The 26,554-nt window shown below is 33.0% G+C and overlaps 1 protein-coding gene across 3 annotated transcripts in view; it reads left to right on the top strand.

Moving 5' to 3' along the window:
* GABRB2 (gamma-aminobutyric acid type A receptor subunit beta2) overlaps positions 1-25,786 on the top strand; it is a 247,228-nt gene extending 221,442 nt beyond the window's left edge. For 2 of the 3 annotated variants that reach the window (XM_031953631.1, XM_003756791.1), the window contains one exon: positions 24,461-24,808. In XM_031953631.1, coding sequence (XP_031809491.1) covers positions 24,461-24,808 — 348 coding nt within the window. Of the gene's footprint in view, positions 1-24,460 lie in introns of all 3 variants that reach the window. The other variant, XM_003756790.2, reaches the window with a different exon arrangement.
* The last annotated feature ends 768 nt before the right edge of the window (positions 25,787-26,554 follow it).

Raw genomic sequence — 26,554 nt, 5'->3', positions numbered from 1 at the left:
CCCATGCTAATCCTAGCAGAATTGGGTCCAGAGGTAATTTTGGATTGAGCCCATAAATAATTCCTAAACTTTGAGCCTGGGCAAGATAGATAGACCCACTCTTTAAAAACAATATTAATAAATCATTTACTGACATAGTCTAAATAGAAAGTGCTATGTTAGTTAGGTATTTTGAGATTTGTGGAAGAAACAAAGATGAATAAGAAAAGGTCTCTACCCTCAAAATGTCTATTGGCTAGCAGGGAAATTGTGGCAAATAAAGATGATGTAAAGCATACTTCAGGACTTCGTCAAAACATGGGTCTTCATGGTAGGGAATAGAGAAAGAGAGAAAGAAGGTAGAAAGGAAGGAAAATAGGAAGGAAGGAAGGAAGGAAGGAAGGAAGGAAGGAAGGAAGGAAGGAAAGAAGGAAGGAAGGAAGGAAGGAAGGAAGGAAGGAAGGAAGGAAGGAAGGAAGGAAGGAAGGAAGGAAGGAAGAAAGGAAAATAAATTTAATGAAAAATGAGGAATGCAATATCATAAATAATCATGGAAGCCATGGCTTCTGAATGCTGAATTAGGAAAAGGCACTAAGATAAAAGTGTGTTACATAGGATGTGGTTCAAAAGTTTGTTCTAAAGAAAAAGATTCAAAAAAGATAATAAACAGCAAATAAGGAATTTGTAGCAATAAAAATCACATTAAATTTTATCAACCATCACTATTGATATTAAATTATTTTATAAGACAAGTAAAGTAGCTAGGATGATCATTAGTTTTTCAAAGAAATTAGATCTCATTTTGTAACCCCTGACAGAGAAGAATCCTTTAGTAGCTTCAGATGCTTATTTAATTGGAATAAGGAGTTTTTTGGGAGATATAAATGGACCTTAAAAATTAGATCTTCTGGTAAATAAGCTTGAAATTCTTCTCTCAGTAGATATTTTTGATTTTTTTTTGCTTTGATAACTATTATTAGTTCATGTTGGACCCCTCAAGTAACAATTCATATCCTCATGGGACCTAGGTTCCCTCTTAGTAACTTCAAAGCTCTATATATTTGATTTATGGGCTCCCAATTTGACATACCACTCATCTATACTTTGTTGACTACATAAGACACTGTGATATGAAGGTCAAGGTTATCTGTCTGATCTCCTTGTTGATCAATCAAATTTACTTTATGGGTACTAAAGACTATTCCATCTTACCTAAGCTAGTTGACTGAGAAATACTAAACCTGGGTCATGATAGAATCAAAAGAAAGACTATTCTATTAACAAAATAATAATACTAATTCATAAAATACTTACTTATTGAGTACCTACTGTGTCTAAGTTTCAGTAGGAGTAGCCAAGAAACAAAGGCACATGGAAAATCAAGCGGTAGAAATAATGAGTAGGATGAGTTAAGAGGAAGTAAGATCTCTGCCCTCAAGGATCAAAAGTTTTGTTTGGGTCATAATATGGAGATAGGAATTTGATCTATTATTTCATTGGTAAAGGAAATTTGCCAATGATGAAACTCCATTTACTAAAACAAGTCAGCACCATTCTGCAACTTAGAGTGTTTGAGAATTGACATGAACCCTGAGTGGTTATGGATTTTCTAAAGTCACACAGATGGTATATGCCATAGACTAAGCAAAAGGCAAAGAGGGCAGATTTGAAACAGGAATAGCATTTAGAAAGAGGAGAAAGGGAAAATTTATGCACCAAACAAATATGTGTATGTGTGTATACAGAAATATGTATGTATATAGGTATGTAGATAGATTTTATACCTTTATATGGATATGTGTATTATATATATTTATATATATATGCATATGTATATGTATAGATAGATAGATGGATGGATGGATAGTAGTAAAGGAAGAACTGAGAGAGTTTTAGAGAATGAGCAGTTTTGGAATAAGGATCTATTAGAGAAGGGAGAAGAGTCCCTTATTTATACTGACAATATAAACAATATAAATAATAAATTATATAATATATAACAATATAAATAATAAGCTGTAAATGTGTATAGTTTTATACGCAAAAGAAAACAGTTTTCCAAGAAATCATAATCTATTTTTGTGACTTTGAAATAAGAATTCCAAAAATCAATCACTTGTCCTGTGGTTTCCTAAAATGTCATTTTCTCACCTGAAAGATCTTTGGAAAGATTAAGGTTTGCTTTGTATTTAGCAGTCACTGAGCTTATAATTTTCATGCAAAAATTTTTCAGAACAAAGTCTGTGTTACTCATAAGGTAAGCCTGTAGTGATAGTCTCCATTAAAAAGGTAAATTTTCTGACGTGGGACCAAAAGGTATGACATCTTGCCTGTCCTCCTAATTTATCTAGTTTTCTTCAAGACTCAGATCTTATGTCTTTCCATGGAAAGCCATTTATGATGTCTTTAGCTATTAGTGCTCACTGGTTCTTCCTCAACTTATCAGGCAGCCCCATTTACATGTGGTCTCAGTAGACTATAACTGCTTCATGGATAAGATTATTTTATATTACCAGGGATTAATATCATACTATGACCATAGTAGATGTTTTATTAATTCCTTTAGGATTGGATTGGTTTGGATTAAGCCCCCATGAATACAAAACATATATACAAAGTAATGAATGTTAACTCAGTTATACCTCTCAGTAATATGAAATACCAGGGTTTTCATAACCTCTTCCCAACTCCTGGGAAAACTCAGTCTGGACAATGCTATCAGAATTATAGCAGCAAGAACTTTTCATAATATAGTACTGAGTTCAATTTCAGGTACCATAATTCAGAAATTATTGAAAAATTGGATAGCAATTAGATGAGAAGATCCAAGATGGTAAAAGTCCTCAAAAATCATGGTGCATAATGATGAGATGCAGAAAATGGGACTATTTAAGCTGGAGAAAAGATTTATATGGGATATGTTAGTTTTCTTCAAGTATTTGAGAGTCAATTCACTCTGTTTGGTTTTAGAGGTCAGAAGTAGGAGCAATAGGTGAAAATTACAAAGAAGCAAATTTATGTTCAAGGTAACATTCAGATCTATCCAAAAGTGGAAGGTTTTGTTTTGAGTAATAGTGGATGACCATTTGTCAGGTATATTGTAAATTGTTTTTTAAATCAGGAATAGGTTGTAGTAAATGACATCTGAAGTACTTTCTGGCTCCAAGATTCTATGAAAACCTTACTAGTCTACCACCTGCTAAGTACTTGAGAATGGAAAACTTAACAAAAGACCCATCATATTTTATCTTTCCATTGTGTCCCAAGTACTATGCTAAATGCCAGATATTAAAATACAGAAGAAAAGTAGACCCTGACTTTGAGGAATTTATATCCTAAATAGATAGATAGATAGATAGGCAGACCTAGATATAGATGTAGGTTCACCTATATAAATAGGTGAGAAAGAAGGTAGTCAGGAAGGGATTTTTTGGTTTGAGAAGTCATAGGATTTATGAGTTAGCAAGACATAGAACAACAAAAAGACATTCTGAAGAAGAAATGGTAGTAATTACTTGATTTTAGTTTTGAGAATAGTTGTATAAAATGATGGCATGAGATAAGAAAAAAGATCAGTTTGGGGTTTGGCTCAATATAGTAGATTATGGGATTCTGTACTCATTCATTCGTCCATCAGCACAGCCAATACAAGAACAAGTATTCTAAACTAAGTAGTTTAAATCCCCAAATACATTATTTCTCTGGGGATCTGATGAATCAGCGCATGAGAGGTCCTCATAAAGACCTTAGCTTTCCCTAGAGCATAAAAATTGTATCAATACAATCTTGAAACACAAAAATAACTCATACTGTAGCTCTGGGGTGAGCCAGAACAATATGCAAATTTCCCTAGGCAACCCAAATAGACATATGACCCAAGGAAAAAGACTAAATGGGGAAGGGCATAATCTTTCATTTGAGAGGAGAATAAGATGGGGTAGATATAGCCCATTTTCTCCTCTTCTTGCTACTTTGAATGACTTATTAGGTTAGCAAATCAATTGATAAATATAAAACACCTATTCTGTATCCAGCCCTGTACTAGGCAATATAAATAAGGATAAGTCAAATTATCAGTCATCAAGGAGTTTACAATCTAGTCATAGACTCAAGAGAATATTCTGAACCTTTGTTCATGCTTTTAACTTTCCCCAAAAATACTTTTATCTCTCATTTCTATACATCTTTCAAGGGCCAATCCAAATCCCATTTCCTCTATGAAGCCTTTCCTGAAAATCAGAACAGAAAGTGATTTCTTTCATCTGATCTCAAAGTATTTTTATTTTATACACAATTTTCTACTTTGATGATTAATTAAATGTTATATCATTGATGTGGCTATTTCCTCCACTGGTACAGTTTGCAATCTAGCTATGCTGTATTCTACCATGACTTTTCATCCTTAGCAACTCTTGCCATGTATTCCTTTAAATCCTCAATTAGATGACTATTCAGCATTCTATTTGCTTTCTTCTAAAACTTTTGAAATGTTGTGGATACAAATAGAGAATGTAGTCTGACCACTTGTAGTCTGTGTTGTTGTTCAGTCATTTTCACTCACATCCTACTCCTGGTGACCTTATTTGGGGCTTTTTGCAAAGGTACTGGAGTGGTTTGCCATTTCTTTCTCTATGTCATTTATTTATATGAAGAACCTAAGGCAAACAGGGTTAAATCTCTTGCCCAAGGTGACACAGCTAGTATGTATTTGAGAATGGATTTGAACTCAAGTCTTGACTGTAAGGTCAGCACACTATCCATTCTGTTACCTTTGATTTTCCCTTTCCTCTTTTCTTAATCATAAATCTCTTTGATAATATTCTTTATATGACTTCTGCACAACTGCTTATTGATAATTTTTTTAAGTCTACTTTTTCCCAACATGTTTTCTTCATTATTTTTTGAGTGACATCCAACTTTCATTCTTCAGAGACTATGCTATTCCCTGAATTGAGATTTGAAGTATTATTGGAAGAATGTTATTCTGAGATGGAGGATGAAGAAAATGATAAAGAAGAGAAGAAGAAGGAAAAGGAAGAGGAAAAGACGGAGGAGGGGTAGAAGGAGAAAAAAGAACAAGCATGAGAAATGTTTCAGAAAGCAACTTAAAATCAAAAAATTTTGATTTCCTCATTTCTGAGTTTTTTCCCCCTCAGTTTCTGAGGAAGTTCTGAAGCCCATTAATTATTTTTTCCCCAAGTTAATTTTTTTATTAAAGCTTTTTTATTTTCAGAACACTTACATGGATAATTTTTCTACATTGACCCTTGAAAAACCTTGTCTTCTAAATTTTCCCTCTTCTCCCCAACCCCTCCCCTGGATGGCAAGCAATCCAATAAATGTTGTATATGTTAAATTATATGTTAAGTCCAATATATGTAAACACTTATACAATTATCTTGCTGCAGAAGAAAAATCAGATCACAAAGGAAAGTAAATGAGTAAGAAAAAATGCAAGTGAAGAACAGCAAAAAGAGTGAGAATGTTATGTTGTGATTCCCACTCAGTTCCGACAGTCCTCTCTCTGGTTGTAGATGGCTCTCTTCATCACAAGATCACTGACACTAGGCCCATTAATTATCTATCTGCAAGGTGTATCTTAGATTTACATATTCCCTGATTACCTGTTCATTTGTATAGATCATTCATCCAACTCCAAATCAGTCTGGCCAAAAGTCATTCTTGATCCACTTTTTCTCTTGTGTACACATTTGTACTAAAATTGTGTATGTGATCATAGAACTCTTTTAGGAGACTGCAGAGCAATTCTCCAAAAGTAGGGAATCATTTTGGATTTCATTTAAAATTTATACTGTAAATCTTGTGGCATGATGGTGGCAGACACCATTGGCAAAGCTATTTATGCTTTGTCATGATCATAAAATCATTGAACAAAATTCACATTGTTTCATCTTTCAAAGAATCCTGCATAATTTTAATGCATTCATGAGAAAGATTTTGTTGGAAAAAAACTGTCAGCATTTTTTAAATTTACTGAATCAAATGCTTTTTATATAGTTGAAAAAAGTACAGTGAAGTTTTATATTCTTTATATCTTTCATCTAATTACATGACCATAAAAAATGTGGTTTCTGTATAATTCAATGATCCTCTGTGCTGTGTATAAAGGAGAGAAACATTCTAAACAGCTAACTGCATATCCTCATTTGCTTATTGTGTTCTCTACTTCTACTTGCTCTAATTCCAGTTATTTTTCACATCTCCATCAACACTAAGAGAAACAAGTTAGTACAACAATTAGCATCCATGAGTAAGATGACTTTAACTCAAGAAAAGAGAGAGGGACCTATGAGAATATCTGGTGGTCATCTATTTCATGAATTTATCTTTGCCTTTACCTTTCTGACTCATCAATATCCCATGTTCAAGAAATTTCAGTCATTTTCAATATTTGCTATTCTTCTAATCTCAGGGATCAAAAATAATTCATGGGACATGGTTGAAAAATGTGCTTTAAATTAAGTATCTTTTACACCATGGGAGTTGAAAATGATTGATTGATTGATTGATAAATTAATGTTCCACTGGACAAAGTTAAATGAATTAGTCACTAATTCTTTATTGTGTATACTTACTGGCTCCATCAGTAATTTTATCTTTGTTGTAATGATACTCAATGGTTGGTGATTACACAGTTCTGCTCTACAACTTTTCTGTAGTGTCTGTACTGTGGTCTTAGAACTGTGATGGAGGCATTGTCCTTGAGTTACATGCCATAGATCAGGAAGTCATTATAACTTTCCTTAAATAATTACTCTTCAAATTTGATAGTGAATTAGGAATCTTTAAGGAAAGAACAAAATGCCCTAGGAAATACCAAGTGTTCTTCCTAGAAATGAGTTAACTCACCAAAAAAGAGGAAACTTAAAGATTATCTAATTAATTGTTCATATTTTCCTGATGAAGAAATTGAGATCAGCTAGAATATGTGATTTGCCTAACACTCATCACACAATTAGCTTCACAGCCTGTCTTAGATCCTATATCCTCTGGCTACCATTCCAATGGTATTTCTACTGGCTCAGCTGAAATATATTTCTCAGTATTTTGTTTCATTTTTGGAAGAAGTAGAGTAAGAAATTTATGAAAAGTTTGTTCTGCAAGTTCTAAACTGAGGTGAGATACTAAGTGAATAACAGAATGGATATTGCTCAAACAGGTTGTAGGAAAAGTTCATGTTATGAATAGATATTGAATTGTCAATCAGCAAACATTGATTATGTACCTACTGTTTGTCAGACACTGGATTAGGTATTTAAAATGAAAAGCAAAATTAATGTCTTCTTTCAAAAAGTTCATAGGGAGACAATATGTAAATAAGTTAGATAAATAGATGAGAGATAGATGGATGGATTAATAGCTGGATGGGGGGGTGGATGGCTGGATGGATGAATGTGTAGATAGTTAATAAAGTATTTTATTTTTGTTTTTTTGAGGAAAGAAAGTATTAAGAGTTGGGGAGATCAAAGCAGGTTTCATATAAAAGGTAATTCTTGAGCTCACCCTTAAAGGAAACTAGGGATTCTGACAGACAAGTTGAGGATGTAGTATATTTTAGGCATAAACAATGGGACAAAGATACAAAAGTGGGAAATTGAGTGCTTTGTATTTAACAACAGCAACAAAGCCAGTTTAATTAAACTAAAATGTATATTAAAAACTTTGGTCACTTTAAATCAAAGTTTGCCTTTTGGGTAACCTGAAAGGAATCCATTGATGAGAATACAGTTTAGTGGAAATAGCCCTAGACTTAAAATCAAATGTGTCAAGTTATATTACTATGACACTTTGCATGTCATTCAATGTCCTTAAGATAATTAATTAATAATAATAAAATAATGTTAAAACAGTTTTTTTAAACAAATTATACCCATTCTACCAGCTAGGTGAGCAAATCTGAAGAGGAAATAATATGAAAGATATGAGTATCTGGATAAAGTTTATTACCAAACAAATATGGAGTATAGGGCTTAGAGTAAATAGGCCTACTATCTGTAATTCTCATCCTTAGGGTTTTGAGGGGGTATCTGAATGTTCTTGCCATCTTGAGAACTTTATTCACTTGATCATTGATGCTATTGAAAATAATTATATTATGCCTCAGTTCTGATCAATATCCTTGAACTGAATGTCACCTGAAATTATTAAAGCCTGCTATTTTCTATATGGACATATTTCTGATACTTTGATGTTATATTACTTCATGGAAGTTATCCTAGGTTCTTTCAAACTTCTTTGATAGATTCCACTATACCGAAAAAAGCAGGATACAATAATGGAAAAAGCATTAGATTTAAAGTGAGAGGATATAGATTCAAATCTTGGTTTCATGACATTCAACATATCACTTTTTCTTGTTTTTAATTTCCTATGTAAATAAAAGGATTTGACAAGTTAATCCATCTTCACCCCCAGATCATTTATGTCATAGAAATACTCTAGAGTAACTGGAGTAATAACTGCATGGCTATCCAATCTGAAAGGTAGTAGAGTCTAGTGGAACAAAGGATGAGCTAAGTTCAATAGTTAATTTGTTATATTAATTTTCTGCATAACTGTGGATGTCAGTTGAATTTTCTTTGTTTCAGGTATGTATAAATATATGTATTATGATGTGCACAAAGGGGATATTGAGAATGAAGGGCTTGTCTATTACATCTCTTCTGGGTTCTAAGTATAATACTAGTGAGCTGTGGGTAGGGAGTTGTTCTAATATTATAAATCACAAATCCTCTACTGCTAAACTTTTTTCATGATTATTGTTATATTTGTTATGTTATTGTAATCATTATTATCAAATTGTCAAAGTAAAATAACTTTTAAAATAGTCTTAGAAATGGCAATGCAATTGTTATAAAACATCTTTTAAAAGTCTGTAAAATGTTCTCCTACCAGTATGCTCAAAGTGCAGAGGAATGTGAGCCAATGTTTCGAGAACACACAAGTCAAAAATACTTGTTGCAGAAAATTATTTCCTCCCTTTCTTGGGGTACACATGAAGTTCCCCTTCATAAAGGAATACTTATGAAACATTGTAGTATTTTTCTTGGGCTCGTTGTAGTGTTCAGAAGTTTCCTTTCCTTAATATAGTCAGTTCATCTTTGGCTCCCAAAGCATTCATTAAGTCAGATGTCAGTGATTATGCAAGGGCTAAAATGCCAATGAGAAACTCAAATCCTTTGGTCCTTTGTAATTTACAAGATCCTCCATTAGTCAAAGGAAAGTAGCAGGTCTTGGCCAACATCTAAGATGGAAACAGGCTGTCTTCACTCCCACCTTCAATCTGTAAATGTTTTATTTCCTTGGGCCTTAATTGAAAAGTTTCAAATCATTTGCCAAATGCTTGAGTATTTGATTGCAAACTAGCTAGTCACTTTTATATTAGGTCCACTGGGTCTGACAAGATTCCTCAACTAATGTAAAAATGAACTTCCATTGGAGTTCAAAGTCATTGAATTCCAATGGCTTTCAAGAACTTCTAAATCGATCAAGAATTTGGCACATTTAGTGTGATACCTATGATTGATTGCTTTGTAGGCCTTATTCACTATCACCAGTTCACAACTGAAACTGACTGATTGTTCTCACTTGACAAAGCAATAGAATGCAGCATCTTGCCATTTTCAGTTAGATGTAGCTGATTGATTGATTCAATAGTTCCTCATATTTAGAGAAACAAGATGTGTTAGAACTGAAGAGGGAAGAGGGGAAATTTGGAGATCACCTAATTTATGTAAGCATAAATTGTATATCACACAGAAAATATTAGATGACAGAATCAGGACCCATAAAATCTTGTCAAGCTAGAACTATAGATCATATCTAATAATATGGAATTTTATAAGTTGAAAAGTTTCGTAGTTTTGTTCAAACAAAAAAAATTCATAGTGTAAAATTTTTACTGAGAGTTTGGATATAAACAAGGATCCAAGGATGAGGATAGTCCCAACATACTGTGTTCTAATCATACCATATGTGAAATATTGTCTTTGTTTCTGAGTGTCTAATTTTAGGAAGGGCTTGGCAAACAAAAGCATATCTGGAAAACTTAACATATGAACAATATTTTCAACAAACGGGGATATCTCTTTTAGAAAAGAGGACATGGCAACTGTCTTCACATATCTGAAATACTACTATATGCAAGAACTAATAGAGCTGTATCCAGAGAACAGAACTAGGAACAATGAATAGAATATAAAAACAAAAATCCCCTACAATTAGTGTTATCCAAAATAAAGTGGGCTCCCTTTAGCTAGAGTCCTTGAAAAAGAGTTTAGACAGCTACTCCTACTAATATATCTTTCACATAATATGTAGAAGGCATATGTAGAAAATAAATAATGGGATAGATAATGTGAACTTGTTTTTATCCTGCTCATAATCCTAAACAACTCTGAAATATAGATGTAATTTCAATCAGATGTCCTTAATTTGAATATTGGTTTTAATCAATATTTGACATTGAACAAGTCATTGATTAACTGTATCCCCAAATTCCCCGATTAATATAGGAAAGGAATTGAACTATATGGTTTCTAAAGAAAATTCCAACTCTTAAGTTCTTTCCTCCTATGACTTTTTCACAGTCTCCATATTCCTCAATGAATTGTCATGGGACAACTGTCCTATATGTATGTTAACTGTCCCTGTATTAGGAATCTGGAGATATGAATATGTGTCATTTGCCAACCTACTGTGTCCTGAAGCAAGCCATTTCAATTTCTATGTAAAAGTTAAGATTGAACTAAATAATCTCTAAAGTTCCTTAAAGCCCTGAGATTCTGAATCAAAGCAATCTGTTATGTGGGATGTGAAAATTACTTTTGTAATGCAGACACTGTATTGTTTTGGTATCTTCTATGAAAGGATTTGATCGGTACTTATATCTGTTATTGTCAGTCCTCAATCAATGATCATTTATTGTTTATTATGTGCCAAGCACTGTGCTACCTATCATAGTTACTTAGTGAGACATTTCATTTAATTTCAATATTATCAATGTCTCTAAAAGATAGCATTATTAATATGCTTTAAAGTACATGAATTTGTATCTTTGTATCTATGACTTCATGATGTACGACAAAAACTAGGTAACTTTTTCCTGTTGCCTTTCACTTTGGGGAAATTGAACAATCCCCCTTTCCCTTTCAGGAGGATATTTGTTAGATGTTCATAGGAGTTTGTCCTTAACCTGTGAGGAAGAGGAACAATAGACAATGGTAGATACAAAATAGTAATTGGTTAGGGAAAAACATGAGTAGCCAATTTAAGATAGCAAAAAAAAAATAGACCTGGAGATTACTTTAACTACTCTGATATATATACTCTAGAGAGAAGAGATTTTCAGATAGTGACAATAAGATAGAAAAAGCTTTAGCATCTTCTTTCTCAATGTCACATTACCTTGGGGGAGCTAGGATTTAAACCTGGTTCTCTTGGCTTTCATCCCAGAGCTGATCCTGCCAAGATCCTTTCAGAATCCAAATTCTTTCTGCCTCCGAGAATACTACATTAGCTGGAGTGTTAGTCTGTAAATATAAGAGCATTCTCTCAGATCACTGGGCAAAACTAATGTTCGTATGAGGTTTTTCAGGTCCACAATCTGGGTGCAGGAGAAATTCAGAGGGATTCTAAGGTACTATAAATTCTTAAAATAATCTGGACTATGAGCTCTTCTTTGAGCTAAATATTTGATCTCCCCACATTTTTCTCAGGCCTGTAATCATGTCTACTTTTTCACTCATTCATGTAACCTTTCCTGAATCTCTATTTATTAATACTCTTCCCTCTTCTTAAATTACATTATAGTATTATTATATTAGTATTATATAATATTATGCTGTATTTTCTAGTAGAATGCAAGTGACTTGATGCCAGCGACCATTTCATTGCTGTGTTTGCATCCTCAGCAACTAGTGTCTTGTGTCTGTCACTTAGTGTGTGATTGAAGATTTATTGAATTTGCTAAATAGAATAAACATTCATTTGAATGGTGATTTCATTATCTTGTTCACTTGCTTCCCTGATACAAATTACAATCCATCCAAATTTAGTCATGAAACTCTTACTCTGATAAAACTCTTGGCAATAAAATGTCTTTTTCTTCCCCATTGAGCATTGATCCATCTCATTGGAAGCCTTTCTTTATTTCTTTTAATGTTTCAGACATAAGTGCAACATATTCACCTCCAAAACAAATAATAACAAGTTTCATTTAAATAGCATTTCTAAGTTTTCTGTTTTAAATTTATTATATCCACTGATTTTCACAACAGCCCATTAAACTACATAAAGCAGATAATAATTATTGTTGTTTTAAATCTGAGAAAACTGAAGCTGAAGCAGTAATTACTATGAACAGAATCATAAAAATAGTAAGTTACAGTAGTGAGAATCAAACCTAGGTTATCAAATACCTACTCCATTTAAGTTTCTGTTGCCATGTCATGCCTCTCAGGTTAGAATCAAACTGTGAGTTCCCAAAAGTCACAATTTACCACTCATTGTTGAAGTCTCATTTTGTTCATCTATCTACTAAATGGAAGACCTCTGTCCCCTTCTTTCCTCTTTGGTTCCTAGGGTGAAAATTGACTAGAAGCTACTTAACTCTCTATTCCTGGGTTTCAAAGTAGAACTGTGCCCTACTATAATCATTTGATAATAGCTTTCCAAGTTTCCCTTTGAAAAACCAATCCATATCTCTCTTATTTCTTGCATTATAAAATAGTAAATATGAAATAATCTCTTTGGAAAATTCTAGAGAGGTATCACCTATAATGCATTAATATGTCAGAATCTATTAAGGTAAATATAAACTTAAGGATTTCTATACTGTTTGGGTGAGTCAGTGAGTCAGGAAAAAATGGACTTTTACAATGTAAAGCTCAGAGTCAGTTACCTCTTTTGGATATTAAAACCTTTTTGATTTATTTGGATTGGACAAAGTTGTTTCAAATGCCTACTTTCCTGTAATTGGCTAAAAATATAGTTTGAGACTTAAGTATATTCAATGTTTTCTTCCATACATCTTTATCTTTGGGGATTTGTTATTATTCAATTATTTCAGTCATGTCTGACTCTTGTGACTCCATTGGGATTTTCTTGGCAAAGATACTAGAATTTTACCATTTCCTTCTCTAGCTCATTTTATAGAAGAGGAAAACTGAGGCAAACAAGGTTAAATGACTTACCTAGAGCTTCACAGTTAAGTAAATGCCTAAGGTCAGATTTGAAGTATAGAAGAAGGAGTCTTTCTGTCTCCAGGTTCAACACTCTATGTACTTCACCACCCTAGCTGCCTTCTTTGCCAGGAACTATTTAAAGTCATTTCCATTTTGTGTGGGGAAAGAAAGATAGAATAACTGGGTGCCCATAAAAGTATACAAGCAATCCCAGTTTTCTGCATTTATTCCTTTGTTTTTGAGAGTACTGAATATGCCCAAACTTTTAAAAATGGTTTTAATTAATATAAAAATATTTTTTGCACTTATCTTCAATCTAAATTGAATTAATTAGATTGTGCCTTATTTAGGGAGCTGTCTGTGTTGGACTCCAAATTAAGAGATATAGATACAAATTCTGACTGATAATTTATCTCTTGGACCCTAACTATAAAATGGGGATAATAACATTTGCATTGTCTTGTTCATAGTAGAGTTGTAATGAAATTTTTGTGAACTTAAAGAAGAAGCACTTGGAAACATTAGTTAGTAGTATAAACATGCAAGTTGTAGTTGTTATTTGAGATTGACATCCTGGAGACAAAGTTAGAATTTCCAAAAATGTATTATTTATATGTGTACACTTATGTCATAAATGACACTATTTGTAACAGAAACAGTGATACAATGCTGTCTTCCAAAAAAATAATCTTAACATACCACAAAAAGTATATGTATATTTGTCACAGATTGCATTCAAGAATAAAGGGATTTTGGAGGAACAAAAGGTGGCCATACAAGAATCAAATTCTAAGAGAAATTAATTGGATAGAATGAGAATAAATGAAACAGAAGTAGCCTTAATCACAAACAGCAACTATTTGCTTGACAGCTCAGAGATGCTAGAATTCCCTACCTGATAGAAATCCTGGAGTAAATCATCCCTCTCCTTTATTCTTCTATTCCTCAGTGCATTACACAAGTAATTGCAAACTAGTTTAAAGGAAAATAGCAAACCATTTGGAATCTGAAAAACAAAAATATAACAAAATATTAGGACTATAAAGGAGTTTGAAAGATAAACTAATCTAATCCTTTGACATTAGAGAAGAAATGGAACTTAGTTTCATAATGCAGTTTGCATTAAAAAGAGCATTGAAACTTTAAACAAGGAAAAAAAGAGATTATTAAAATTGAAATCAAAAGTGTTGTTTTCTTTCCAGGTGTGATATGTACTGTGTAATTGTAGAGCAAGTAGTTCACCTCCCTGGATCTCAATTTTCTCATCTGTAAAAAGAATCTAACATATTATCAAATAATAGTTCAAAGATCTGTTACAAAAAAGTGCTTTGTAAATTGTAAATTTAGGTATAGGGGAATTATGAAAGGCCTTGTAGCTAGGTTGCAAAGTGGTTGGAACAATGGAATTAAAGGCTGGAAGAGCCTAATTCTAATTCTGCCTCAGAACCTGGGCAAGTCATTTAATGACTCCAGGAAAGTAACCTAAATCCTCTGAGTCTCACCTCTGCTGTTAAATGTAGAAAATAATAGCATCTACTTCATAAGGTTGTTATCAAAAGTACTTTGAAAACTTTAAATGCTATACAAATCATAGTTACTACCATTACTATTACTACTGCTATAAATACTACTGCTACTGCTGCTACTTATTGCTTAAAGTTTTCAACTTGTGAATGCTAGGACTTTTATTAGAAATTACATCCAATGTCATTCCTCTAAAGCATCCAGCTTCTTCTAGGGTTAAATTGTTATTTTTGAAAAGGAAATATTGTAATCCATCAGAATATATCATAGTTTGACCAGGGATAGGTTTTAGTTTTTAAGAAAATTGCATCAACCACCTAGTCAATTCAGGTTTCCTCATTGCACAACCCAGCATAAATTTTAAGTTATCTGAAAGCAGTTTTGGTCTTTTTTTTCCTTCTTTTCCTTAGAGACAAAACTCTATAGTCAGAAATTGAGAATTATTGATTACAAGGTGATCTGAGGAAATAAATGCTATCTAAAGATAAAATATTTGCTTCCTAGTTAGTAAGTTTCCACCAACTAGAGATTCTTAAAGCAAAGTTGAATGACTATTTGTTATTTTTTGAAAAAAAATTTGAAAAATCTTGTTTAGATTGAATTTGGTCTTTGATATGCCATACAACTCTAAGATTCTGTGGTTAATTTCAGGATGTCTTCAGATGAATATTTAAGAGTCAAATAAAAAGAAATTTTATTCACTTCTCCTGATGTCTTGTCCTGGGTCCTCTTCTCCTTTTGTTTTATACTTTCTTACTTAATGATCTCAACAGTTTCAAAATGTTCAGTTATTACGTCTATACAATGGTTACCAGATTCTTATATCCAACCAAAGTCTCTCTCTTATTTCTCTTAATTACCAGGTACTCATCACCAACTTCTTTTTGGACATCTCTAATTTAATGATGTCCTAATGACACTTGAAACTCAATTTAACATGTCCCCCAAAAAACTTGAATTTTTTTTCTGAATCTTCACCTATTGTTAATGTCCCTATTATTGTCAGACTTTATCAGTCTTATAGTTCTACAAGGTAACAACATAGATATACTTGAAACCTCACTTTCATTCAGTCTACATATGAAATCTGTTGCTGAATTTTGTTTTCTACTTCACAACATTCTTCATGTACATCTTCTCATCCTTTCTACTCACAGAATCTTAATTAAAAACCTCATTAACTTTCACCCGTATTATTGAAGTGGCCTCCTAATTGGTCTCCCAGCTTAAAATCTTTCCCTAAGACAATCTATCCTGTACTCAGCTACCAGAGTGAATTTCCTGAAGTGTAGGTCTGCCCATGTTATTCCCTCTGCTCGATAAATTTTAATAGTTTCCTATTTTTCCAGGATCAAATATAAAGTTCTTTCTTTGACATTTAAAGTTCTTCATAATCTGGCCCTTTTCTATTTTTTCATTTTTTTAAATTACTCCTCTATGTACTCTACAATTCAGCTGTATTGGAGAACTACTTGGTATTATTCTACAAACATAATATTATATCTACTGTCTTTTATGTCTCTGAATCATCCCCATCTCTGGAATGCTTTCCTTCCTCACTTCTGTCTTTTGGTTTTGCTAATTGTCCATTAGGCCTGAGATCACATTTTACCTTTCTCAGAAGGACTTTGACTATTCCTTAACCTCTAATGCCTTGCCATTTGAGAATATCTTTCATCTACTTTTTATATCATGTTGAATTGCCACCCACATATGTATATATTTATATAGACAGATTAACTATGTGTTGTCTCTATCATTAGCATGACAGCTCCTTCAACATAGGGCTTATTTTGATTTTGTGTATGTCTCCAACAATTAGCACAGTGCTTGACATGGCAGGTTTAATAAATGCTTTTTGATTGTCTAACTTGTTTACTAATATATCCCATAAATAACAAACTTCCTAAATTATATAACACAAAGAATGAAACAAGTAAAGTCAGAATATTTTATAATTTGCCTTGGCCAAATGAAACCATTCTCCTTCTTCCAGGAACACAAAAATCTATAAGATTTTATCATCATCTTCAAACTAAATTCTTAGAGATTGTCAGATGTCACAGTGGACAGAGTACTATCCACTGAAGTCAGGCACACGTATTCCTATCTGGCCTTACTACATACTACTCCTTATTACTTAAGTAATGCTGGGCAAGAGACTCAACCTCTGTTTTCCTAAGTTTCTTTATCTCTCAAATGAGGATTATAATAGCACCTACTTCCCAAAGTCATTGTAAAGAGCAAATGAGATAATTTTAAAGTACCTGGCACATAGCAGGTGCTATATAAATATTAACTATTACTATCTGAACCCCATGCACATTTTATTATTTTTTTTTCAATTTTTGATGCTTTAGAGTGAAAGATTGGAGAAGTTACAGACACTCTTTGACTCACCTTGATTTCCCATTTCATTTTCAGTTGTGTGAACTTTTGTTCACCTCCTATCATCTTGAGCACTGGTTATGCAGCTGCAACATGTTTTCTTTTTTTTTTCCTTTGGAATGAGCCATTTGGATATTCCCAGAGGACTGATAGCTCATCACCATTATCTTTCAAGTATTACTTAGGTCATGATGGCATTTCATGGCAGAAATTGGTGAATCAGCCAGCTATAAAGCAAAATCATTCACCCACCCATCACTGACAATAATTTAAAACTGGAAAGTTAAGACTTTCCTGAAAAGTGCAGAAGTTCACATTGTCAACCTATCTGGGAGAATCAAGACAATGATATACCATTTGAAGTATTCCCAAGACTTTTAAATGTTGAATTGCCACTCAGATTCATAGGTAGAGTAGCAATCTTGAACAGGAGTTCAAGAAAAGCCATAGAAATAAAAAGAAATTCAATGAGATGTCATCCAATGAGATAGTCTGCATATTAAAGTGAAATAGTGCAAGGATATCTTTACTGGATGCTTTTGTGTAACAGAAGTTCAGCAAAATAAGAGACAAATTTGGACATAAAACTCTTGCAAATACTCAGGTATTGTATAAAATACATACAATACTTTGTTACAATAAAAATTACAGTTTCTATAAGTATGAGCATTTAGCCTTTTAAGCAAAGTAGGACATTTCTCAAGGGATCAAATTAGATAATATATAAGTCATTTTGTATACTATAAAGTGTTACATAAATTTTAGCTATTATTATTGTTCTTGTTGTTTTCATTTTTGTTGTTATCATTATTTTCCACCAACATTGTTCTTTCTCATCAGAAAAGATAAGAGTATGGTAAGGATAAAATCCTGGGAAGTGTAAACTGTCCAGGTTTTCTATTAATGTAAGTAGCAATCTCAGTAACTAGGACCTAGAAAAAATACTTTTATTTCAAGAGTCATAAAGAAAAATACTTCCAGTTCCTATGAGATAGCTAGCTAACTGTTGCAAAGCACTGTATCAATTGAAATAGTTCTATATGAAATGATAGTAAGTATACTAGGAACTTTTAGAAAGAAAGCCAACTTGTTTTCTCAGATTTTTCAGAAACTATTTTTGAATTCATAAGCATAGGAAATCCACTCAGAGTACAATTAAAGCCAAGAATATGATGGGAAGGGGAAAAGGGGGGAAATTTAGGAAAGAATTACGTGCTTGCATTTTGCTAACCCTGGAAACTTGGGATGCTTGACCACAATTCAGAGACCATGTTATAAGTCAGACAGGTTCAGATTTTGGTTTTTTTTTAGGCCAGACATGAACTTTGGAGAGCACATGTTCATTAGAACATCTAAAACCTGGGGCATTTGACATGTGGCATTATTCATGTGAATGATTAATATAGTTCACTTGGTGAATGCAGTGGACATCATAAATTGGAAAGAAGTGTCACTGGAATGAAAATCCTCATTCAGAAAAACTGTTAAGGATGCAGGCTCTTGAGAATTTTTACAGAAAATATGAGCAAATTCATATAGATACTTTGTCAATCTGATCCATTCAAACACAATTGGCTATCTTAGTCATTTAACTTGCTGACTAAAGATAAATAAATGGCTAAGCAAGTGGTTTCTTGTGCTTTAGTATTTAAGTAAAATCCAATGGAAAATACTGGATGGATTAGAAATAATCCATATAAACAGTGTCAATAATTTTGGCAAAGCCAGATTTGTACTGAAGTAATGCATGGGATAATTGCTCTTCTTAAATCCCCAGTAAACTGAGATAAGGCTCAAAGTGCATCTTACTGACCTAACCTATATGAAAGACTATATGGAGGAGATTTCAACTTCAACAAGATTTCAACCTTTTTTCCACTAATCTATCCTTTTGATTTTCTTTTTGATGCAACTTGAAATCCACCTTTGGTTTAAATTTAAGACGAAACTTCCTTCCCTTCCATCATCCCAACTCCCATGTATTTTTCCATGGAATATTTCAATCTCTAATTCCTACCCCACTGCTAGAAATACCATCACTACACATCCTGGAAAGCCCTCTCAATGGACTTCAAAACATTTGAAGGGATTCTTGGTTTATATTTGTGTCTATACTACCCTCCCTGCAGTTTTTATTTGTTACATGAAAATACAATATATCATGCCTCCATTTCTTTTCATTGTCTTACCACAAGTACATGTCCATACTGTTCTAAAAACACATCAAATAAATAACAGGAGATTATAAGTCATGAGTCTGCAAGGATTCTTAGAGATGATCTGCTAAAACCTATTGCACATATAAATCTTAAATTAAATAATTTGCTTAAGATCAAGAATCCAATAAGGGACCAAAGAGAAATAATATTAGGTCTGGATCTATAAAGGTGACAACCTTTATAGGATGAGCTTTTTTTCTCTTTTTCAAAAATTAAAATGTCTATCTTTGTTGTTGATTAGTATTCTTAAATATTTCAAAGCTATTCAGTTATTTTATGTTTGTTTTTCTTCAAGAAAACACAGCAAAACCAAAATAGTTTCTTTTCTCTGTCCCTATTATACAGGCTGTTTTTGTCCTTTAAGTCTAGAGAAAGCCATCAGCTCAGCTCAATAAACCAGGAACAGATCACCCCCGCCCCCTTAAACTAAAGGATCATTTAAAACAGCTCTACTTAATGTTAAGTTAATGAGGTGTTCAATCCTTCCTTTTTTTTTTTTTTTTGTAAGGTCTAATTTCTATGAGCGGATGATGCTGTCTAAAATGGAAGCATCACATATATTCCATAAAGAAGAAGAAAAATAAAGAACACCCTCATTCTTTCTTATAAAGTATTCACCCATTGAAAAATGCCCTCAGAAACTGAGGGATTCTTAATTAGTTAGGGAATAAGTGGCCATGTAGTATGATTGTGATAGAACACTATGATGGTATCAGAAATGATGAGTAGGGTGATTTAAGAAAAACCAGGAAAGACGTATATGAATTGATGCAAGTGAAATAAATTCAACCAGAATATTGTAGAGAATAACAGCAATATCATAGGATGATCACTTGTAAATCACTTAGCTTTTCTCAGAAAAACAACAATACAAAACATTTTTTAGAACTTATAGTGAAAAATGCTATCCAACTCCAGAGAAAGAACTGATGGAACAATGGAACCTGAATTCAGATCGAAGCATACTTTTAAAAAACTTTCTTGGTTTTTTTGTTTTGTTTTGTTTCGTTTTTTGGTATTTATTTATTTATTTGGGCTGTGTTTTTGTTTTTGTTTTTGCAACATGGCTAATATGAAAATGTTTTGCATAGCTATACATGTGTAATCTATGTCAGAGTGCTTGCCTTCTCAAAAAAGGAAGGGAAGGAAGAAATGCAGAGCTCAAAAATTATTATAAAATGTTAAAATATTTTGCATGTACTTTTATTTTTTTAATTTAAAAATCACATACAGGAAAAAGGAAGAAAAATTCTCAGAGTCTATGAGAAAGAATAAAATTTACAAAAAGAAATTAACCTGGGGAAAAAGGTTATATATCTCAGAGGTCAACATAGCTAATAATTTGAATGCTGTAGCTAGCTTCTCATGTACTTCAATCTAAAAATGAAATATTCTTATATATCCCTTTCTGCAGCATATGTGTCATGATTCAATATCATGAATATAAAATATTGAATCTCTATACAAAAATAATGATTTTTTTCTGGCTTAGAAGTAATCTAAAGTTGTCATACTAAGAGTTTTTGCTAAATACATTTTATTAGTATCTATATGTAGTGTTAGAGTGCTCCCACACGCCTTCACTGTACCCTCCATCTACCTGTCAAAATGATCTTCCTAAAGTGCAAATCTAATCATATCACTCCTTAAATATACATACTTGGGCATGTGCATGCACATGCACACACACACACACATACACACACATACACACACTCACTAAACTCCAGTGACTCCCTATCACTTCCAGAATTAAATATACAATATCCCAAAATTCAAAGCCTTTTAGAACCTACCTCACTACCTCCTTTCCTGTCTTCTTAATATCTTGTACCTCTTGCCTCTTTCTTCCCTACTATCCTAAGATACACTGAGATTCAACAACATTGTGCTCCTTGCTCTTCTTCAAACAAAACACTCTATCTCCCATTCTAGACATTTTCACTGGTTGTCCCCTATCTTAAGAATGTTCTCCTTCCTCATCTCTGACTTCTGGCTTCCCTGATTTCCTTCTATGAGAAGCTTTTCCTGATTCCCCCATAGAGCTAATATCTTCCCTCTTTTGATAATTTCTAATTTATCACACATATAGTTTGTTTATTGTTTGAATTAATATTCCTTTGCCTATTAGATGGTCAGCCTCTTGAAAACAGAAATTTCTTAATCTTCTTTATATTTTTAGCATTCAGCACAATTCCTGGCAACATGTAGCTATGATTTATATCAATTGTGCTTGCATTAAAAAAGAAATAATAATAACAATAACAGACGAGAAATTTGTTTTCTACTTCTGATTCTACTACTGATCTATATAGGGGAAGTAACCTGAGGAAAGTTTCTTTCCTACTCAAGGTCTCAGTTTTCTTAGCTGAAAAATGAAGGTGTTGAAGATACTTAATACATGTTTTATTGACTGACTGACTTGGAGTCCAAAAAAACCTGTGTCAAGGTTCTGCCTCTGACAGTATATAACCATGGAGCAGTCATCTTATCTCTCTTAAGCCTGGGTTCCTCATTTCTAACATGAGGTTACTAATATCTCTCTTATGCCTGAGTTCCTCATTTCTAACATGGGGTTACTAATATCTATATCATCTAATTGGCAGATTCATTATGAGACTCAAATGAGATAATGTGTGTGAAATTAACATTAGTTGTATTAATGAAATATAGGAACCTTCTATTCATATGACAGACATCAAAAGTCCCAGCTTATAAACTTTTGCTGACATTATATGTGTCCAGTCTTGTATTTGATGTAGCTAGAGTCAGTCACAGAGGTGAACAGTTTGTTTCTGAAGCATGCCAATCTCCATTACATTTCAGCTCCTCTGCCAGAGCTACATGCCTGTAGAAATCAATACTTTTACATGATATTCATACAAAATGGATTGATTCTGCAATCATGACAATTCTTTTAGTACTTAAAGATTTTCAAATGAACAACCCAACAAGATAGGCAATGTTGAGTACTTTCTTCACTATTTTACAGATGAGGAAAATGAGTCTCAGACTGTATTGCTAATAAATGTTTCATTTGCATTTGGCATTCTCACTACCAATTCAGAGTTTTTCCTATTATAATACCACAATATCCATGATCTACAGAATCTTAGAATGCTAATGATAAAATGGCTTTTGGAGATTAGTCCAATATTCTCATTTTGCAGCTTAGGAAATTGAGGCCTTCAAAAGACAAGTGACTTCCACCGGGTCATTTCCCCTCTATAGATCAACAATAGAACCAAGATTACAATCCAGATCTCTTGGCTGCTATTGCTATTGTTGTCATTTCATATTTTAATGCAAATATAGAAGTATTGGCTCTATTGGTAAATACATTGGGAAAAGTCTTCTAGGGATGTGCTAATTATATAATAAAAATGCCATTTCAGTGGTCACCAGTGCATGCAAGAGACATTCAATTAGAATGAGCAAGGCCACATCCAAACTAATAACTGTACATTTTTTGAAGGGTTTACATTTCTTTGTTTGCTCTTAAGTATTCTATATAATATTTGGTTTTTATATTCAGATGTTTTCTTCATATTAAAAAAAAAACTCTTTACACAACAAGGTAGCAATGAGCTCTATTACATCATTAGTTTTATCAAATATCATTATTAATCTCTACAAAAATCCATATCAGGTACCTCATTATGTTTTAGTGTTCATATGAAGATAACTAAATGGAATACAAGCTTGGGCAGGATTGCCAATTGGAAAGCTTAAAACAATGAACCTTGTGATGCATTGGAAATCTATCACTTAATTACCAAGCTGGCCAGGTAATCGTCATGGTACATGGAAAAAAGCATAGATCTTGGAGTCAGAGGACCTTAGTCAGATGTTGCCTCTATCATTATAATCTGTATGACTTGGGCAAGTCACATTAACCTCTCTCTCTCTCTCTCTCTCTCTCTCTCTATATATATATATATATATATATATATATATGAAAAGTTTCCTTATATGTAGAAACCCAGGAATTAAACTAGATCACCTCTGAGGCCTCTTCTGTCTCTATGATCTTAAGTAGCAATATATTCAGCAGAAAAAGCACACAGTGGTGAATTGGGCTCCACACCTCCTGATGAATTTTCATTGTGGATTAAGAGCCCACAAAATTAAAAAAAAATAAAATCTTTAATATATCAAGTGGGAAGTTATCTGATCTTCCAGGTATAATTTCTTAGTCTACAATCCTGCATTAATGTTTAACCTACAGTGGATATTTCTAAGCCAATTATTAGATTTACTTTTATAATGCTATGGTATCAATTCACTTATCAATCAATTTAATTCCTGGTCTTATGCAAGCAACAATATATGATTGTTGCTATACCAAACTAGCAAACTGCATTACTAAATCATCAATGAGCCTATTACTTATTTTTCCAATTGCCTATTCAACTGTACGAATCTGGGTCTATATTCTCTCATTAGGGATATTTCTGCATTATTATATAGTTGCATTAACTTGGGTAGAAATCAATGTATTCTGAATCTCCTTAATGTTTATTATTGGGTTATATAATGAAGAACTATTTTTCTCAACATAATCGTCACTGAAAGTCTCTAAAATGGAATTACTGGTCAAAGCCCACAAATGTTGTTCTTCTTACTGAAAAATGTTTCATTATAGACATTAGACAAAGTGACCAATGTCCCAAAGTAAATCAGTCAAAGAGCAGCCATACTTTTCAACATTCTTTCCATTAAACCAACCTGTCTGTTTGGGAATGCTCAACTTCAAGAACTTTGTCCTGCATTCTCATATTGATTCTTTCAAATCATTTAACTCTTTGACCTCTGTTCCTCTGATTAATTTAAGATGGCACTTTGTCCTCTATCCATTATATGTTGGTTATACAAATAAAACAAAATAATATTCTCGTTGTTAGTACCTATGGATTTCTCTGTAGTATATTAATTCTTGTAAATTGATAAATCATCTGTCATCTATCACTTCATCAAGTTGCATGTAATTAAATTTTTCAATTTAGCATCCCATTTCAATTATAAACTTCTTTAGATGTGACTCCTACTTTTATATAACCTTTTAGCAACTAGTATATTTTATGCATAGAAGGTACTCGATGTATAGATATTTGTCTCCTAATTGCATTTGTGTATTTTTTCCAGATGGACCCCCATGAAAATATCTTACTGAGCACCCTTGAAATAAAAAATGAAATGGCCACCTCTGAAGCAGTGATGGGACTAGGAGACCCAAGAAGCACCATGTTGGCTTATGATGCTTCAAGTATCCAGTACCGAAAAGCTGGCTTGCCCAGACATAGTTTTGGCCGAAATGCCCTGGAGCGACATGTGGCACAGAAGAAGAGCAGACTACGGAGACGTGCCTCCCAGCTGAAAATCACCATCCCCGACTTGACTGATGTAAATGCCATAGATCGATGGTCGCGCATATTCTTTCCTGTTGTTTTTTCCTTCTTCAATATTGTCTATTGGCTTTATTATGTGAACTAAAAAGTAGCATCTCATGGGAACAAAAGACTGGATTTCTCTTCAAACTGGTTGTACAGCCAAAAGTGGGACTTGGAAAAATAATCTTTTCAGGAAAAAATGATTTTAAAACACCTTAGTTGCTGGCCTATCCTATGATTCATTTAATTCTATTTGGATTGCTTCTGCTAAACATTTCTCCATGCTATAATCTATGTAATTTTTCCCATTTAAACAAGAAGTGCATTTGGTGCATGATGGCCAAATTCACTTCTGATATGATGCTTCCATTTTATCTGCTTAGAACTCACTCAACCTATTCAAGTGGGAAAGTATTGGGGAGATAGTCTTAATGAAGTGTAGTAGCAATGGGAGTCATTTCCTTGTGTAATGGGCATGTGTTCCACAGTTTGATTTCTAAAAGAAGGAAATATGTCAAACTGATATTATACTTAGGGATCATTCACAGTTCACAGAGAATACTTTCAACATAAGTTGAAAGTAGTACTGAAGATCATAAAGTAATGTTAGGGTGCTGATGTTGATGCTGATATGATGATGGGTTACTATTTCCTACCATTTTGCAAAGGTTTTAGTTTGTTCAGTGATAAAGGAGAATGGTTTGACACTCAGTGCCACCCTTGCAAGTAAGAAGAAAGTCAATCTGGTAAATCAGGGAAATCAAGGTTTCCTTTTGTAGTTTCACTAAGTGTTGGCAAAGAACTACCATTAGAACATTCTGTGCTAAGAAAAAGTAAACTATTGTGATGGCAATGAAAGTGATGATGGTGGTGGTAATGGTGGTAGTTACTATTGTTTTAATTGTGATCTTTGTTTGGTGTGGGGAGTGGGGAGAATTTGCTGAAGAGGTTGAACATTTTATAGGAAAACTGTTTCACAGGTGGCTACAGAAATTGTTTATATCTTGGCCTTTTACGTAAAAGGAAGAGGCTAGTCTTAAAAAAAAAAAAAAAACAAGGAAAAAAACCAGAAAAAGCTTTTGAAAGATATAAAAGATTTTTAAATACATAAGCAGCCAAGCATGTATCTTATCAGCTTTATGAAACATCAGGATCCATATGAACAAAGTATAGTGGCCAATGATGAAAGGAACAGGATTTGTATCCAACTTCATAAGCTTTTGAGGATTGTATCTATTTATACTTTGATGTTCAATCTATTCAGATGACAGAAAAAAAATAAGCAAGATTATGGGAATTGATACTAGCTGAGATGTTTGACAAAGAATTTAGCTTGAGTCTTGCTTCTTGTACCATGGCATGCACTTGGTTAAATTTACAAACAGGTTGGATTCTCACTCAGCCCATGCTAACTACTCCTGTGGAATATCCCATAATGTTTCCTGAATTGAATAGGGTATCCTTAAATGAAGGTATTGCTTTAGAAAGATGAAGTGACCTTTCCTGTCTTTGTTGTCTTTGAAATCTAATTGCTGCTTCTTTCAAAAATAAATAAATAAAGCTTTGCATTAGTAAATAAGTTTTGGGGGATTCAGTAAATTGTGTTCCTCTTATGATAATGAAGTTCATTTTCATAATTTCATAAAAGTGTTAAAAATTCAATGTAGTTTTTGATTGTTTTTAAAAAAGGATAAACTTTTTTGCATGTGGAAATCTGTCCATTTAAGGAAAAATGGAGACTAGAATAAAAAGGTAGCAACAAAATTTCCCTGGCTTAGTTGAAAGAGCCTCTTTTTAGAAAGCAACCACATTGCATTGCACTGACTGTATCTGTAAATGAAGCCATTGT

Source organism: Sarcophilus harrisii, chromosome 2 (genome assembly GCF_902635505.1).
Source record: "Sarcophilus harrisii chromosome 2, mSarHar1.11, whole genome shotgun sequence".
Lineage (NCBI taxonomy): Eukaryota > Metazoa > Chordata > Mammalia > Dasyuromorphia > Dasyuridae > Sarcophilus > Sarcophilus harrisii.
Note: the sequence above shows the minus strand (reverse complement) of the source record. Positions and strands in the feature narration are given on the sequence as shown.